The sequence below is a fragment of the Myxine glutinosa genome, chromosome 8, assembly GCF_964187855.1.
Source record: "Myxine glutinosa chromosome 8, kmMyxGlut1.1, whole genome shotgun sequence".
Taxonomy (NCBI): Eukaryota; Metazoa; Chordata; class Myxini; order Myxiniformes; family Myxinidae; genus Myxine; species Myxine glutinosa.
The window spans coordinates 88049860-88068850 of record NC_136268.1 but is presented as its reverse complement, the minus strand read 5'-3'; the positions used below and the strand labels follow the sequence as shown (position 1 = coordinate 88068850).

Below are 18991 nucleotides of genomic sequence, written 5' to 3'. Positions count from 1 at the left end.
GAACCCCTGACCAACTAGGCATTTACCATAGGGTATTGCCTGGCGCTGCAAAATGCTGTGGTATCCCTTTTGGTTCAGGGTGCCAGTCACTCTGTGCAAGTCGCCGACTCTGGATCAAGCAAAAGAGCCCCAGACCATCACGTTTCCTCCTCCATGTTTGACAGTTGGTGTCACACACTGAGGAACCATCCTTTCGCCTACTCGACGATGTACAAAAACCCTGCTTGATGAACCAAATATTTCAAATTTTGAGTCATCAGTCCATAAGACCTTCTTCCAGTCTTCAGTAGTCCACTGGCGGTGCTTCATGGCCCGGGCAAGCCTCTTTTTCTTATTTTGCCATCTTAGCAATGGCTTTCTTACTGCCACTCGACCTGTCAAACCTGCAGCTCGAGGTCTTCTCTTAACAGTTGAAACTGAGACTTGCTTACTTCGACCAGTGTTAAGCTGTGCTTGAAGCTGTTGTCCTGTGAGCCGCATATCATGCAAGCTGTTGACTCTCAGAAACTTGTCTTCTGATTCTGTTGTGGCTTTGGATCTGCTAGACCTCTTCCTGTCAGAGTTTCCTCCAGTTTCCAGGTGCCTTTTTATGGTGTAGGAAACTGTTCTCACTGACACCTTGGCTTTCTTTGCAATTTCTCTAAAGGAAAGACCTACACTTTTAAGAGTTATAATGGTCTGTCTGTCTTCCTTTGTTAATTGCCTTTTTCTCGCCATTATGATAGAGATATACTACTTCCTGCAGTGCAATATTGTCCAAATAATGCTTCAGAGGGTGTAATAACAGTCTGTTCCAATACTGCTTTTATACAGACGGGGGTTTGTAATCAAGTAATCAGTAGAGGTTGGGACACCTGTAGGAATTGTTTGCATCAACTTTCAAGGCTTAATTTACTTACATTGCCGCAGAACAGCTGTAAGTTGTTAACCCATTACTTGTTCCCTGAAGGCCTTTTCTTTACAATATAACTGTGCAATTTACATTATTTTCCCATTTTTGCTAACCTAATTTTTTTTTTTTTTTACCTCGAGCAGTTTACTGCTTCCCTTTGTATCATTTCAGGTTATTCACTGGACTTGAATTTCTTAAATTTCAATAAAAACTGGAAAAATTGAGGTGTTCTAAAACTTTTGACCGGTAGTGTATAGCTGTGTCTCCAACAGACCACATTTACTCAAGGTTGCAATGTAAGCAAATACAACAACAACATGCATTTTAAAGGCCATTTTCCCTGCTAGAGCGGGGGTTAGCCTTGCGGTCCCCATGACAATCTTCTCCATTTTGCCCTATTTTCTGCATCTCTCCTTGTTAACCCCCTTGCCCGCATTTCTTCTTCCACCATCTTTAGCCAAGTCTTTCTCGGTCTTCCCCGTCTTCTACTTCCTTCTACATTCATTTCCATCACTCTTCTCAACCAGTCACTTTCATCCTTCCTCAACACATGACCAAACCATCTCAACCTGTTCCTCTTCACAGCATCAATCACAGGCTCTATTCCCATCATCTTTCGCAATTTATCATTTGTGATGGAATGTGATAAGCAAATGTGATGGAATTTTAATTTGACAGACAACTGTCTGAATTTGAGTGCCCGGAAAGCATTTCTCTTGAAAGTTCAAAAAGTGACAGTTCCAAAACGTCTTTAAAATCCGACTATTCAGTTGAGAAGGAGGAAGCAAACTTGACTGGCTTGGCAGCACTGACTGGTAACTTGTATCCTCTCTGCCGTAGCAGGTACTTGTGCGATATTCAGCGTAATTTATTTGAGACTCAAATGTATTGGACGATATCTAAAGTGGAAAACTATAAATTTTATTGCAAGGTTGACAGTACAATAATTGCCTTTTTAATTCATATTGGCATCTCCAATCTGTCATGCAAACCAACTAACTGGACTGTGTTTGCTCATTAGCAAATACGATTTGTTTTACCACCTACATTGACTATCACTTGGATTGCGTCTCGTTTGTCCTTATAGTCCTCCATAGTAGCCAATTCTCACTGGATATTCAATATCTCTCTCACAGCAATTGAGCATTCATAATGGATGGAGCACACACACTCTGCTGTGCTTCATTCGAGGTGAAACGTTGTTTAATGTTATGTACCCAGACCTATCAAATTGCAGGATCCTCCAGGAAGTGAAACAAGCCAATCCCTGAACCCTTTGCTTCTGTTACACCCAAAATACACTCGAACTCTTCTGCAGAACATGCATAATGGCATAACAGCGGACAATAGGTTCCCCACCCCTATTTTATACCTCCAACATAGTTTTTAAAAACCCTTCTTGTGACGGCACGGTATTGTAGATTTGAACTATTACATTATCCAAACTATTACATTTTTGAAAAAGGAAATCCATAACGGTTCATAAATCCTTGTGAGTAATCTCCATCGCCAAGATTGGGGAAAATTCTGGTTTTCCAACCAAGATGAAGCATTGGATCAAATAAGTACTGTTCAGTCAGGATACATTCAAAACTCTGTGGAAACCAACCGTCACGCAATTACTTAAAAATGAACAAAGTTCTTCAAAAATATGTTAAAAGCATCAACATGTCTTGCCCAAACATAAAACCCCAACCAAAGTTATTATAAAAAGCCCTCACAAGCAGACTCGTTTTGATATACAAGGGTACAATGCATAAATAATATAATTAGGTTCCGCATTTCATAAACCCAAGTTTTTAAAGTGCTTTGACGCTCCAGTGTATGCACATTCTCTTTCTTCTTCGATTCCTCCTCCCAAAGAAGATATTATCCAATCAGGGAATTTAAACAATCACATGAAGGATTACGCAGCATCAATGCACAAAATGTTTGCAAGCAAACTGCACCCGAATGATATTTGGGCTTTCCAGCTTCACACCACTACCACCACCACCTTTCGGATTGTAACATAAATAAATAAATACGATTTGTTGAAAATACATTGCAACAAAATCTCACGCTATGAACACTCTAGATGTGCAATATGTCAATGTCACTACCATCCCTCCTGTAGAAAAACGAGGCCGAAGGAGGGTTTACAGGAGAATGGGTGTTGACACGCAAAGCATTATCTGTGGGCCGGAAGGAACAAGCTTGTTCGTGTGTGCTTTCTGAGAGGAAATTGTCGTGGAAGCCATCTACAGCCATATCACCTAGGAGGACGATAAAACGTGATCAACCTTTAACAAAAGATAGGAATATGTTACTATTCAGTTGAAAAGGGTTTGTGCTTTTCATGTCCAGGTGTTGCACTAATGCCTTACCGCCCGTGGTGCTCTGATCATGAAATGCAGAGTCGGCATCACTACAAAAACTCACTTCATCCGTGCGTTTCGTTGTTGAGCAATGCATCGAGGAATGGCTTTCATTTGCTGACAGCGGATCCACAAAACTCCGCAGCTCATTTACTTTTGTCTACGTAGGGAATTTAAAACGATAAAAAGAAGTGCATCATGAATGTTTGTGTATGTGCAGAATCTATGTGCGCACACATTTATATGACTAGGAGCATCCCAAAACGTGATAACCTTACCGTTAAACTGGCATTGTCCTTTTGTAATCGCATCACAGAGTTTCGTTGTTCCTCATGTCGCTGCGACAAAATCTCGCAGTGGCGCATGTAGAATGTAACATATTCACCTGCCATACACACGTAAGGAAAACAGAACACAATGACATGGACCTCAAACAAACTGTAATTCGAAGTTCCATGCTATGTTGATCAAAGTGGCAGATTCAAAGACTACACTTGTATGGCCTACTTGAAAAATATATATTTTCATACTGCCTCCTTCAACCGCCCTGTGGGTATGTAATAAATCTATTCGCGACTTATTTAAGGCTTTGCGGATAATGTTAAAACAACTGATAGATACCAAAAAATGTCTTCATGGAAATGTTATAAACCACAAAAAGACCAAAAGAACAACTGGACAGACCAACATATCCCATCAGGTGACAGTTTGAATGCAGTTAAAGCAAAAGTTATTCAACAAGATACACATGAAGTTGGAACCTAAATTTTGAGCCAACTGACACACACCTAGAGTCTTTGTCTTCTTTGAAAGCTCACTGTAATTGTACTCCAAAAGTTCATTCCTGTCCATCAGTTCCACTTTGTCCTGCATAATTGTCAAAAATTTCTCCTGCAAAGATAATGAAAGCGAAATTATCAAACAGATCCAAATTACGTATTACCATAACTTACCCATCTTTCCAAATCACTTATCCATCTTTCATAACAATGTAGCAAGTAGAGCAAAGGAAGAAAAGCATTGCAAACTAGACTCGGTGGTGCAATGGTGAGAGCATCTGTTCCATTTCTGGGAGGTTGGTGGTTTGAATCCCATCTGTCATACCAAAGACTAAAAAATATCCACGTGGGGGACTGACGGTTATTTCCCCATGGTTTTTGAGAAGATTTTAAAAGTGGATGATGGGAATGGTTGAGATGGAGGTGATGCTATGCATTGTCAGGGACTTTAACGTGCATGTGGGAGTAGCGGAACTGGGTGAAGAGGAATGTGTTGGGAAATTTGGTTGGGGACCAAGGAATAGAGAGGGTCAAGAGCTGGTGGAAAGGAATGGGATGGCCATATCTGGTTAATTCTTCAAAAAGCAGGAAAGCCACAACATTACTTTAGGAGTGGAGAGCATAGAACAGAAGTGGATTTGGTGGTGGGAAGAAAGCGACATCTGTGAAGGGTTAGGGATGGCAAGGCAGTGCCGGGAGAGCATGTTACCACCCATCACAAACCTGTGTTGTGTGTGGTGAGGATGAAGAAAAGCGGCGAGGTTAGGTGCAAGGGTTGGAAGGTTATTATGTGGGGGAAGTGTCGGTGAAACATCCCCATAGAGTACAAGGAGAAGGTGAGGGCCAGGTATGAGCAACTTAGCAAAGAATCGGAAGGTTTGGAGAAGGAGTGGAAGAAGTACGGAGAAGCATTTAGGGCAATTGCAGAAGTGCTGTATGGAAGGATGTCAGGAAAGGGTGCATCGTCTAGGGATAGAAACCAGGTGTAGTGGACGGAAGAAGTAGCAAAAGTAGTTCGTGAAAATAAGGAGGTTTAGAAGAGGATAGCGAAGATCAAGGATAGAGTGAGGCAGCCAGATGCAGGATTGCTGCACCTGTATGGGCAGAAGAAAGCAGCAAGGAGAGCTGTGGATAAGGCGAGGAATGACATGGAAGAGGTGTATAACAAGTTGGAAGAGGATGGTAGGAGGAAGATGATCTATAAATTGGCTCATGACATGAGGATGGCAAGGACATGAATGAGGGGAGGGGGTGGGGGAATGGGGAGGTGGGAGGGTGGTGATTAAAGATGGAGGCGTGAGGCTAGTTACAGAGAGGGGCGCAGTATTGAAGGTGTGGGAAGGACATTTCAAAGAGATGTTAAACCGGGAAGGAAGCAACGGCAAGCTGGATCTACCAAGTTATGTGGAGAGGAAAGTGAAGTTGGTGGAGATCACAGAAGAGGAAGTGCAGATGACATTGAAAAGGATAAAGCAGGGAAGATTGTCAGGCAATGATGAGGTGTGTACAGAGATGATAAATGCAGTGGGAGAAGTCGGAATCAGTTGAATGAAAAGGTTGTTGAATGTACGTTGGAGAAAGGGTTAAATTCCGGAGGAATGGAAGTCAGGGTTAATTGTGCCAATATGGAAAGGGAAGGGGGATGTTCAAGATCCGGGGAAGTGCAGGGGAATTACATAACTTATTCATGTCATGAAGGTGCTGGAGAGGATTCGGGACGGGAGGATAATGAAGAGTGTGGAGATGGAAGTCACGAAGAGCAGCAGGGTTTTAAGAAAGGGTAGTGGAATGACAGATGGGATGTTCGCGTTGAGACAGCTGGTGGAGAAGAACTTGGAGGTGTAAGGTGAAATGGGATTGGGATTTGTGGATCTGTAGAAGGCATATGACACTGCCCCGAGAGAGATGGTGATGGCGACACTGAGATGGATGGGAGTGCCGGAGGCAGAAGTTAGGGTGGTGGAAGGAATGTACAAGGGAACAAAGGGTAAGGGTTTTGGTTGGACCTGGGATGTCGGAGGAATTCAGTGTGAACATTGGTTTGTGGCAGCGAAGCGCTCTCAGCCTACTCATGGTTATCATGATGATGACGCTGGTAAGCAGGAGATGCAGGAAGTACTGAGGGAGTGGAAGGAGGCATTTGAGAAACATGGGCTGAAAATGAGTATGGAGAAGACTGAGATGATGTGGGTGGTGCAGTAGAGAAAATAAATGAATATCAGGTTAGAGGGGAAAGAGATCAAACAGGGAAAGAATCTGGGGAGGGAGAGTGGGGGGGGAGGGCAGGGTGAGGACAGTGACTAAGGATGGTAAATTAGAGGCAGAGTTGTGGAGGAGGATTTGGGCGAGAGCGAATGCATGGAGGAGGGTGGAGGGACTAATGGCAGACAGAAAGATTTCAAGGAGATTGAAAGGAAAGGTTCTGATGTCATGTGCAACGCCGGCCTACCTTTACGGTCTGGAGACGGTGGCAGTGATAGAGAGACAACAGAGGCTGTAGGTTTGCGAGAACAACTGGGTCAGGAGGATTGCAGGAGTGAAGAGGGTGGATAGAAGGAGAATGGATGAACCGAGGGAGGAAATTGGTATGCAGATGAGCTTGATGGGGCGATTAGTGAAATTCCGGCTGAGATGGGCTGGACATTTGGTGCGAAAGAGGGAAGAAAGAATTGCGAAGAGAGTGGATAGGTTGAGGGAACAAGGTAGGAGGGAAAGAGGTAGAGCACGGTTGAGATGGGAGGATTGTGTGAAGAGGGATATCAGTAAGGTGGGGTGGTTAAAGGATGGGGAGAGTTGGCTGAGGACAGAGGGAAGTGGAGGAATATCATGGTCAAGGCAGGGCAGGAGCTTGGTGCCATTGGACCTCACCCCTTATAAAGGGAAGAGGAGAAGTAGAATATTAGCTCAGTGCAGCGTTTCTGCTTTGGATAGTTTCTGTGCTCCCTCCTGGGGTTATCATTTATTTTGTGAATTAGCAAGGGGGTATAAAACTACTTAAAGAAGGGATTGAAGTTTTGGGAAGATGCGTTATCACCACCACATGCACAACCTGCTTTTCCTCGAGAAAGTTTTGGAAAGCTTTATTTATCAATATTGTATACCTTTTTGGACGCATAAAATGCTGAAGTACAATATCAACATTCGATCCGTGCATCACTGTCGGATATTGGCAGAAAGGAACATATTTAATGATCGTCCATCAAATTAACCATTACATTTATTAACGCAACAATAGGTTATTTTATTTAAATAAGTGTCTTACACATACAATGGCCAAGGTACGAGTACATTGCAGTAAATCCAACTTTGGTTACAAGATTTTATCTTTTAAAATAATGTTGCTTTAGTCTTTAGAGATAATACTTGAGAGTTAAAACACATCCTGCAGAAAAGGAGACTTAAAGAGCAGAATTTAGATGAGCTTTAGAAGTGTTGGTATTCAGGCTAAAAAAAATTTGGTTAAATTCTGCTCATAAACCCAGTGGTGATGAGCCAAGTAGCTGGATTCAAACAACCAGCTTTTAAGGAATATTTCACAGAGCAAATAGATTTGTTTTCTTATCTGTAAAAACAAACACTATTCTTTGTCAGGAAGCATCAAATTTTTGGTGTTTAAATGTGCAATAGTCAATTAAATGTCAATTGACAATTACTGGCATACCTGAAGCTTGTCCATGGCTGTTTGAAGGTCGTAGTGATTGTGGCAATATGCCTCATCTTGCAACAACCTTAAACCTGAAATGATCAAATGAACAACGGTCTGTTTACTGTGAAAATTAAGTAAAAGAAAAAGGAACCATCACTATTATTCCCAGAAAAACCTGGTGTTGGCTTAGCGGTTAGGGTGCCGGCTTGGGATCCAAGCATCCTGGGTTCGAATCCCGGTCGATCGTTGAATTAACACCAGGGGGATGGACTCAGCCTGTCATCCTTCTGAGGTCGGCAAATTGAGTACCAGCTTGCTGGGATGAATGATGTACTGTAATGATGAATGTGTACCCCGGTTTAGAATAGGTACATCGTATCCCTGCGCATCGTAATAGGCGACCAAGGGTTGGCGTCAGGAAGGGCATCCGGCCATAAAAAAAACCATTGCCTCAAACAGGGAACCATGATTGCCATGGGGCCCGCAAGGCCAACCCCCGCTTTAGCAGGGAAAAATGGCCTCAAAACGATCATTCATTCACTATTATTCCCAGAGATTGACAAAACAAAATAGTCCATAGGCCAGGCCAGATGTCAGTACCACCTGAGGTGGCAAACCTTCATTGGTGCCCAATGATTTGTAGCACCCCTACGAGTAAGAAGATATGTGATAACCTTTTCTTACAAGTACATTTAGACTTTTCCATTCCGTCACTTGTTTTCACATTAACCCTCGATAGCTCGTTTTGGCAGTCCAGACCCCCAAAAATGAGAAGAGGAGAGAGAGTGTGGCTCTGATGTAATCATGATTCCTATGATAAAATCTAAATTATAACAGAGAAGCGCAATCATGATAGGGTAGGAAACCTTACTATTATTAACGCTTGTTCCAGATGTATGCAAATTTGCTTTCAGATCTCACCATTCTCATGGTGGATATATTTTCTAAATATGTTTTTAATAATAAAGTTTCTGAAATTGGTATATTCAGAGGTTCATGTTTGTATTATGCAGATGCATCAATGAAAATGGACAATGAGACAAACAACACCTTGCTACCACCAAAGCGGCTGCACTTAGATTGCCTCATCCATTGCAATGACGAGAAAGGAGACAAGAAGCTGGTATCCCCACAGAGTGTGGACTCATGGAACACTTTACTGAATGCAGCAATGATAACAAACATGCTCCAATTTTGGACCTGGTGAAAGGCTTGCCCGATGGCATTATCCTTCAAGTGCACTATCATCAAAGGTGTCGCAGCATCTTCACGATGAGGAAACTTCTTGATGCTATCAGCACAAAACAAGACAACACAGGTGAACCTGGAGATGATGCCAGTTCTAGGAAGTCATCCAGACAAGGATCAATATCGACATCTAGGGTTAATGAGGCAGAGTGCATCTTCTGCCAGAAAACCAACAAGTTTATTTGCAGACAAAAGACCAGAGAATCTCTGATACAATGGCGGGAGCTGGAGCAGATACACTACATGGCCAAAAGTATGCAGACACCCCTTCAAATTAGTGGATTCCGCTGTTTCAGCCACACCCATTGCTGACAGGTATATATAATCAAGCACACAGCCATGCAGTCTCCATGGACAAACATTAGCAGTAGAATGGGCCATACTGAAGAGCTCAGTGACATTCAACGTGGCACCGTCACAGGATGCCACCTTTCCAACAAGTCAGTTCGTCAAATGTATGTCCTGCTAGAGCTGCCCCGGTCAACTGTAAGTGCTGTTATTGTGAAGTGGAAACGTCTATGAGCAACAACAGCTCAGCCACAAAGTGGTAGGCCACACAAGCTCACAGAACAGGACCGCCGAGTGCTGAAGCGCGTAAAAATTGTCTGTCCTCGGTTGCAGCACTCACTACCAAGTTCCAAACTGCCTCTCGAAGCAACGTCAGCACAACAACTGTTTGTCGGGAGCTTCATGAAATGGGTTTCCATGTCCGTGCAGCCACACACAAGCCGAAGATCACCATGCGCAATGCCAAGCGTCGGCTGGAGTTGTGTAAAGCTCGCCGCCATTGGACTCTGGAGCAGTGGAAACAAGTTCTCTGGAGTGATGAATCACGCTTCCCCATCTAGCAGTCCGATGGACGAATCTGGGTTTGGCGGATGCCAGGAGAACGCTACCTGCCCGAATGCATAGTGTCAACTGCAAAGTTTGGTGGAGGAGGAATAATGGTCTGGGGCTGTTTTTCATGGTTCGGACTTCCAGTGAAGGGAAATCTTAACGCTACAGCATACAATGACATTCTAGACGATTGTGTGCTTCCAACTTTGTGGCAACAGTTTGGTGAAGGCCCTTTCCTGTTTCACAATGACAATTCTCCATGCACAAAGCAAAGCCCACACAGAAATGGTTTGTTGAGATCGGTGTGGAAGAACTTGACTGGCCTGCACAGAGCCCTGACCTCAACCCCATCGAGCACCTTTGGGATGAATTGGAACGCTGACTGCGAGCCAGTCCTAACCGCCCAACATCAGTGCCCGACCTCAATAATGCTGTTGTGGCTGAATGGAAGCAAATCCCAGCAGCAATGTTCCAACATCTAGTGGAAAGCCTTCCCAGAAGAGTGGAGGCTCTTATAGCAGCAAAGGGGAGAGCAACTCCATATTAATGCCCATGATTTTGGAATGAGATGTTCGACGAGCACATACGGGTTTGATGTTCGGGTGTCCACATACTTTTGGCCATGTCGTGTAGCACCGTCAGAAATGCAGCCATGCAGAAAATGGACAGTAGAATGCTTGCCATAATCAGCAGAGACCGCATAGCAGCAGAAGTGCACTATCATAGGGCATGCAACAGATTATACACAAGAGAGAAAGTTGCAAGCATTGTGACTCAAGATGAAGATAACAATGATAAAGCTCAGTTTGAGACTGCTGCAAGTCACTCATACAATGAGGTGTTCATGTTTATCAGGAATGAGCTTTTCATCATCCCCCAGGTGATAGCAATGTCCGATCTTGCATCTAGCCTGGTTGCATCAATGGAGTATCTTGGCATTGACCAGGTGAAGGACTCTTTGAAAAAGCACATTTGCTGAAAGCTGGAAAGTGTGTTTGGTAAAGCCCCTCCACATCATCCCCCATGAGAAAGGGAAGCTTCTCTATCACAACAACCTGTCAAATACTGAACTTGCAAAGGCCAATCATACTGAAAGTGGAGCTGAAGACCCTGAAGTCTCTCACTGCAGAAGAGATTATAGCCAAGTATTTCCCCCCAGCAGAAGCAAAGGAAAGGTAGCGGAAGCAGAGGAAAGTGGACCCATTATCCCAAAGTCTGTCAGCCTCTTTCTACAATATTTGCTGACAGGTTTGTACCACCTGTATCATCTCCGATGTTGGGGGAGCACAAATGACAACCATGATAGCTTCTACACAATTCGCAAGTTACTCTCCTAATATATTGCTTCTCTCAGAGACCCAATTGTCACACGACGTTCTTCTTAACTCCTTTAACATTTCAAACTACAACCTTCACTCACGATTCTGCTTCAAAGGAGGAGTCTGTGTCTACTCCAACATCAACACGCCTGCTGTACGCCTTGTGGACCTCGAATCTCCAAACTTTGATGTCATCTGGCTTAAGATTTGTCTCCCGACCATCACTATTTTTGTCTGTTTCACTTACTGCTCTCCCAACTCTACAAACTTCACAGCTTTCTTTGACAATCTTAATTCCTGCCATGAGACCATAACATCCAAACACCCTCAAGCAGAATTCCTCTATTTAGGAGACTTCAATGTACACCATAGGGAGTGGTTGAAATCATCCCACACGGATGTTGGGGGAGTTGAAGCTCTTACATTTTCCATTCTCAATGATTTGGAACAAATTATCACCCACCCTACCCATATTCCAGATCGTCATGACCACTCGTCCAATACTTTGGATTTGTTCTTTACCTCTATTCCCGTGCGATACAACTACACAATTTCACCTCCAAATTGGCCCATAGTGGTTGTAAAGTAATCGCAAATTTTGTACAGGGGTGATATCAACTCCCCCCTACTAGACAAACAGTTACATCATGAATCTGCTTACTAGTAGCTCCTTGGTTAAACGGCTGATAACCACTACTAAGTTACTCTGGTGAGCCCTCGGTTCCCGTCCTCCTCAGCTTCTTCTGCTTGTCTTCTGGTCCTCACTGTTATCCATTTTATTATTACTTTTATTTCGGAATGTATATGCCATCGACACAACTTTTTCAAATTTGCGGGATGGCCCGCCTGGTGCTCCTCCCTGGTTTGGTTTCTCTGCTCTGGTGGCCAATCTAGTCTTCTTTACCTGGTCCATTAATCTAGCTCCCCTACCGACCATCGCCCACTGTTCATGTCTCAAGTCGATTTTACAGTGTAGAATCGCCTCCTTCTCCTCTATGCTCTAACACCCTTTGTTTAGGTTCCTCTTGTTGAGCTTCGTTTTTGAGACAAGTAGCACTTCCACAGCCTCCTGGCTTAGTGCAGATCCCTGTCTCCTTGTGAGATGGTGTTGCTTCTCACTAGAGAAGCCCCCACCTCGAGTGGCCTTGTGGCGGGCAAAATCCCATAAAAAAAGAAAAAGAAAAAAAAGAGGTGCAGCGTACATTCCGCCTACACAGTGTCGCAGCAAAGATGGAGCATAAGCGTCTCTGTCCCATAATTCGTTTCATTTTCCTCTATTTCCAACAAAGTTTCATTCGTCGAAGTCTTTTCCCTTCCCCCACAAGAGTTTCTCATCTGCCTGATTTCATCAAGGTCCTTTCCCCTTCCCCGACCCTTCCCCCGCATCAGCAGCAGTTTCTCACCTCAGGAATATCTACAATGCAGTTTCTCTACATTGCGTTAATTGATAGCTTCTAAGCATAATGTTCGGCCGAGGCTGCACGTAGCACATCTGAGATGTAACCAACCGTTAGGCCTCGTTCCGGGTCACAGGCTTCAAAGGCCATTGCATCTACTGGCGAAGCATTTTTCCATGCCAGTCAGAGCATTTCCTTCCCAGCCACATCGTCCTCTAATCGTCTAGAGATGCCAGTAGCCGTGGAGTGTCGTTTCAGGAGCACGTGGTCCTTCAATCCACACTCGCCTCGTGGCGGGCCTCGTCTCCACTCCTACATTATCCTCTCTGTCCCGCTCACATTACCAGCCACGTCGTCCTCAAATGTCACATCATCGACGCCCAGGGCTTCACACGGTCCTCCGGAAACACAAACTGACTCGGAGCATTGACTCAGGGGCACATGGGCCTCTAATCCACACGCGCCTCATATCGGGTCTCATCTCCACTCATTAATAAGCCTCTCCGTCCTGCTCAGACCACCAGCCCTCTCTCCACCACACCTCCTTCCTCTCGTCGCTAGAGTTGAGGTTTTCAGGATTGCCCTCAGCGGACCCAAGCGGTGTGAGAGATGGTGTGATTATGTGCTGGCTTCTTAGACGTGTGTGTGTGTGTGTGTGTGTGTGTGTGTGTGTGTGTGTGTACGCACGGAGGTGTGTGTGTGTCCCAGGCCATAAAGTTTTTAAAAATAAATTCAGCTTTTGTCATAAAACTTTCAACAAACCTTTATTTTGAGAATATGGAGAACACAAATTAACAAATTGGACAAATTTGTTTTAGCTGTTTTAAGTCAAGACTAGTTTAAGTACAAAGCAGACCTGGGCGGGCTTTGCATTTTGAGATGTTTTCTAGTTTTGTTAACCTGTGCACGCAAAGCGAAAAGCCGGGTTAAGCAATTGGTTCATGTCTGTCCTTCTTAACAGTTTATGATCGAGAAATGTCTGTCCGTATTATCAATTTATGATATTTCAATCGAAAGTTATATTGTGAGCACAAATCTGAACATGACTAGAAAGACAAATCAACTACAGACCAATCAGCCTGCTCCCAATTATCAGCAAAGTCATGGAATCCATCATTGCTTCGGATATGAAATTTTTCCTCTTCTCCAATGGCTTGATCTCTGATCATCAATTTGGTTTCAGACCAAGTCACTCTACTATGGACATGCTGCTTCTGCTGTCTCAACAATGGATGGAGGTCCTCAATGCCAAACAGGAAATTAGAGCTGTCTCCCTTGACATATCACGTGCCTTCGATACGGTCTGGCACCCCGCTCTACTCACCAAACTCTCCTCCTATGGTATCCATGGAAATCTCCACGCATGGCTGGCGGACTTCCTCTCTAGTCGTAGTCAACGTGTGGCCCTGAATGGGTTTCTCTCATCTCCCCTTCCTGTTCAGGCTGGAGTTCCCCAAGGCAGTGTTCTGGGCCCTGTGCTTTTTCTGGTCTTCATCAATGATCGCTCTGACTCTCTTGAAAATCCTCTCTATCTCTTTGCTGATGACTCCACTCTCTGCCGCTCCATTCCTCATCCCTCAGATCGGCAGTCTGCAGCCTCCTCACTCTCTGCAGACCTGGACAAAATCACAGACTGGTCAAACAAGTGGAACATGTCTTTCAATCCTGACAAATCTCACACTCTTAGTATGTCTCTCCGAAAAGACCGACTGGACAGCCCTCCAATCCACTTTCTGAATAATCCTCTCCAAGAAGTTCTGTCACTCAAGCTTTTGGGTCTCACTATCTGCCATGATCTTTCCTGGGAAAATCACATTTCAAATCTGGCCTCCAAAGCCAGTCACCGACTGGGCATCCTCCGTCATGTGAAGTCCTTCCTTGGCACACCTGAGCTCCTCACCACATACAAGGCTTTCATCCACAGCTCAATGGAATACTGCTCTCCCCTCTGGGCTGGTGCTCCTGTGTCTCACCGAGCTCGGCTTCACGCTGTTGAAACCAAAGCTTTCAGAATCATTGGAATCTCCCGCGATGAAGCCAACTCCGAGGGCCTTTCACTTTCTCACCGCAGGCAGGTTGGTGGTCTTTCTGTCTTCTACCGACTCCTCTCCGGCCTTGCTCCCTCAGTTCTCTCTGGGCTATGTCATCCAAATATTCCGACAGGTCGCACAAGATCTGCCTGCAAACCTTTTATGGTTAAACTGCCAAAATCAAGACTCTCTGCTCACCTTCACTCCTTCATTCCTCTTTTCTCCCGACTCTGGAACAAACTCCCTCACTCTCTTCAATCCCACTCCTCCCTCCAGGTCTTTGAAACAGCTGTTCACCAACATCTCTTATCTTCCCCCATACAAAACCTTGACCTTTTCTACCCCCGCTAATTCACCCCATATCTACTTTTTTGAAATACCAACTTCTTTCCTGGAAGTCCTTGCAGTGCCCTTGTGTTTTATACTTCTCCCACTCCCCCCAAGCCCTCTCCCTCCCACAGATCTCCCGATGTCCCTGCTCTCAAATGTTGTGTTTGTGTGCTTCTCCTTCTCTCCCCATCTTGTCTACCGCTCCCCTTATTATATACTTTGTGTGTTTGTTTGATTTTTTTGTGTGATAAATGTTATCTCTTTCACGAGGCTCGATCTTGTATACAAAAAAAGAAAAAAAAGAAAAAAAAAGACGAGTCTTTTGTTTTACCGTACTTTCTCTCTGAATTCGACCTGATCGAACATGGGCAGAGGAGCGAGATAATATTTTTAATCTGTCTAGCTGCTTGACAGTCAAACAAAAGTGAAAATCATTCCAAACAGAAAACTTACTGTTTTTAAGGGTGTCATAATGGACACGTACAACAGACACGAATAACTAATGTAATGTGTTAGATAGGGTGATGTATTAGACGCTGGAGTAAATGGCAGTAGAACCCATAATGTTTTCATCTATATGCCTTTAAACCTCTTTAGACCTTCTTTTAAGTTTAATTATATATTTGAACACTGCATAACACAAATCGCCTTCATAATACTTCCAAGAACCATGCATTTAGAGGGCATGGCATGAGAGATAGCACAGTATCGCAGGTGCAGAAGAAGCTGCCACATGGTTATAAACATCCATGGTGATCAATAAAGCCTCCGACTGCTAAACTGCGACTCAACGTCACATTATTACAGTATATAAGGTGATGTATGACTGCTTCATTTTCAAATCCGTATTCCAGGTATGAGCTATGTTGTAGGTCTATTTCAGCACCGAATCCATGTTGGTATTGCGTCATTGCTAATGGTAGATCAAGTGCTGAGTACCACTTTTTTTTTTTTCTTCTTTTTTGCTACTTCTCATTACCCTTCAAAATGGCACGTATGAATGTGGATGAAAATTCTCATGGAGACTCGTAATGATGTTCATGATTATTACATCGATTTATGTTCACCAAGCTGCCAGTAGATCAAGTGTTGTATTATCTGGCACGGCAGAAAATCCTGTTTACAATACAATAGCGTAACGTTTTCAACGAAAATACTCGTAGTGGCAGAATCTGGTACACCCAGCACTATGAGTATACACGGAGTCGGCAGTCAATGTGTTAAAAATCATTATTTATTGACATTGAAGTATATACCTGAACACTGCGTGGTGTATCGTGTTCTAAAACTCCCTAGTTACTGAGCTGCCACCAAAGGTGGATGGAGGTTATGTTTTCACCCCGGTCTGTCTGTCTGTTTGTTTGTTTGTGAACAGGATATCAAAAAGGTGTGGATGGATTTGGATGAAATTTGGTGTGGCAAGGACGTATCAATTCGATTTTTGTGAAGATCCGAATATGTATCCGTTGGAATTTATATATAAAAAAAAAAATTAAAGTGATTCTTCACCATCGAGTGTTAAGGATAAAAACTCTATATAGTGAGATATTTCAAAATGTTGTGGACGGATTATGACAAAACTTGGAAGAAGAGTTCATTAGGTAAAAAGAGAACAAGCCGATTAGATTTTGGTTCAGGTACAGGTACAGATCCGGCCTATCAGTGGGATACAAAACGTAAACTGTTCAGCCTGGCGGAGGTATGCGCTCTACCGTGTGCTGTTCTGGTTCATTGTGCTATATCTATATAATAATAGCGTAAGGACTCGACTTTGTTATCCCTTTGACGCCGCACCCAGTGACCCGATGCCCACGGCACTAATGGATTTACGATATACGAACCGCGCTCTTTGTTTATCACGTACAGCCATACTCGAAAAATCTGAATTAGCCGACGTTGGGGCCCAAAAGCATCCGATTAACTGCCGATACGACGCCATCTTACGACGCCATCGTATTGGCGTCTGCTGGACGAAGGCGAAGCGAGCCGTCCGCTGATTGGACAGTCGAGTGGTGTGAACATGGGTGGTGTGAACCAAATGGTCTTTTTATTCCCTTGAACATTTTAAATTAGGATATATAAGGAAATGTCTTTATCGTCATTTTAATAAAGTTAAATGGAGTGACGTTGCGATACTCGGGGTGCGTTGCATAAATCCTCATAACTCAGAGAGGTGTAGCAGGTGGCGAGACGTAAGGAAGCTTAAAGATAACGAGCTGAAACAGACGAACGATATGTCAATCCCTTTCTACACCGAACGGCAATAAAAGTATGAGAGCGGGAAGGCATGGCCTGAGCACTTCGAGCAGAGAGGACTGATTGGACTTAACTTAAAGAGAAAAAAATTGGAGCTTAACGGAAGAAGAAGATCCCATGAGCGCTCCCCTATGCCATCCATAATGGTACACTCTATCCATACACCACATCCTCCCTTCCGTGGATGTTCCACGGGTTTCGGCTAGTCTATACTAATTCTCTTCTTTTTACTCTTCCCCTTATTGTGTGTATTGTGCTAACCTACTATCATGCACTACCACCAAGCTAATGGAGGATCATGTCAAAAACAACCTCATAGGAAAGTCACTCAACAAACAATTTGATTGCACACCTGCATCAGTAACTGACCTTGAAATGCAATTGTATTGGGGGAATTTCTGTTTGTAGCTCTTCAAAAAGAAATGGCTTGTACTCTGTTGCCTTTCTTTGAAGGGACAGAGCAGCAGTAACACAATGTATGCTGGCAGTGTGCTTGTGAAATTAAACACAACAAAACAAACATGTAGGTGCACGACGTATGATGGGCGGAAATACCTTGGGGTTCATTATCGTTGCCAGCATTGCTTCTTAGCTGTTGTCGTTCTTGAGAAATGAGATTTACTTGCTTCTGCAAGGCCTCACTCTTTTCTTTCCATTTACCCATTTCTGACTGCATCCAAAAAATAGCAAATACTTTTTACATTCATTCACACACCTATAACAGTGTATTCAACAGTGCACCATTCTTTGTGTATTATGTATTTTTATTTAATTTTTGTAAACAGTACAAACAACACGGTTTTAAAAAATGGGCACCAATTACATTTGGCAATTGCACTTGATCTAGCTAATTATGTTTTGTCGTTATAACCACTACATTCATCATACTTGTATTTAGCAATCTGGTAAATTTCATGAAGGTATCAATCATCAACTCAACACCGATAGAATGTTAAAATGCGCTAGTTTTCAAAAGTAATTCCCCTCCCCTCCAATAATTCTCGATTGCGCCATGAGGTTTTGGACGTTAGACTTTGTTTGATCACAAGAGGAGTCAAACACTTTCACTTTTATGTTCTTTTCTAAAATGCTCTCCCATCATTTGAGAGCTGGGAATACAAGGTGAGGATAAGTTTAGTTCACATACAAGTTAGATATGGGTGGGCACTACTACTAAATAATTTTTATTTTGCTATAATTTTTAGAGCACAATTTTCACTGATTCACATGTGATTGTGTATGAGCAATATGTCACATACAAAATACAAAGGTTGTGTCGTTAAGTAGGAGATCTGAAACTGCTGCTACGATGTGAATTGTTCCATCAGGCAGACAACACATCGGAAGAAATATAAACCAAAAAAATACAAAATGATCTATATTATAATAGGCGTAGGTGATCCGTCTGTCCGGGGGTGTGGCTTAGTCCGTTTGCAGAGTAGCTCCACCCATAGCTCCACCCATTGTTGGAGAGGCTTCAAGTAAACAAATATCCACCATTTTATTAACTCGAATAGCTTTGAGGCCTGTTTAGTTAGGCCCATGCTGTCTTTCTCTCTCACACAGGTTTATTTCAACTCAAATTCGATATATCAGTTCATTTTTAACAGTCGCTAACATAGTTTTAGACTCGGTTGAAAAAAAACGGGAAGAAAATCCGATGAAAGCTTCCGTTTAGAGAACGAAATGAATTCTTAAAGGCCTGTAAAATAAAGCCCATTCATTGAGTCACCCTCACGATTTTATATCGAATTCACCATCTGATTTAATTTTTATCGATGGTTTTAGACTCGGTGTCAGAAATAATTGAGAACATTCACGCACACACGGGAAAATGCAGAGATATATTTTTTAAAATCGCGCCATGATGACACACGAAAATACACCGCTTAAAATAACA

The 18991-nt window shown here is 43.3% G+C and overlaps 1 protein-coding gene across 6 annotated transcripts in view; it reads right to left on the bottom strand.

Moving 5' to 3' along the window:
- Positions 1-2190: 2190 nt before the first annotated feature.
- LOC137413186 (golgin subfamily A member 2) overlaps positions 2191-18991 on the bottom strand; it is a 96602-nt gene continuing 79801 nt past the window's right edge. For all 6 annotated transcript variants that reach the window (XM_068098581.2, XM_068098584.2, XM_078783466.1 and 3 more), the window contains 6 exons: positions 17647-17761; positions 7690-7763; positions 4038-4140; positions 3528-3634; positions 3259-3409; positions 2191-3147 (listed from right to left, as the gene is read on the bottom strand). In XM_068098581.2, coding sequence (XP_067954682.2) covers positions 2966-3147; positions 3259-3409; positions 3528-3634; positions 4038-4140; positions 7690-7763; positions 17647-17761 — 732 coding nt within the window. In that variant the 3' untranslated portion in view covers positions 2191-2965. The remainder of the gene's footprint in view (positions 3148-3258; positions 3410-3527; positions 3635-4037; positions 4141-7689; positions 7764-17646; positions 17762-18991) is intronic.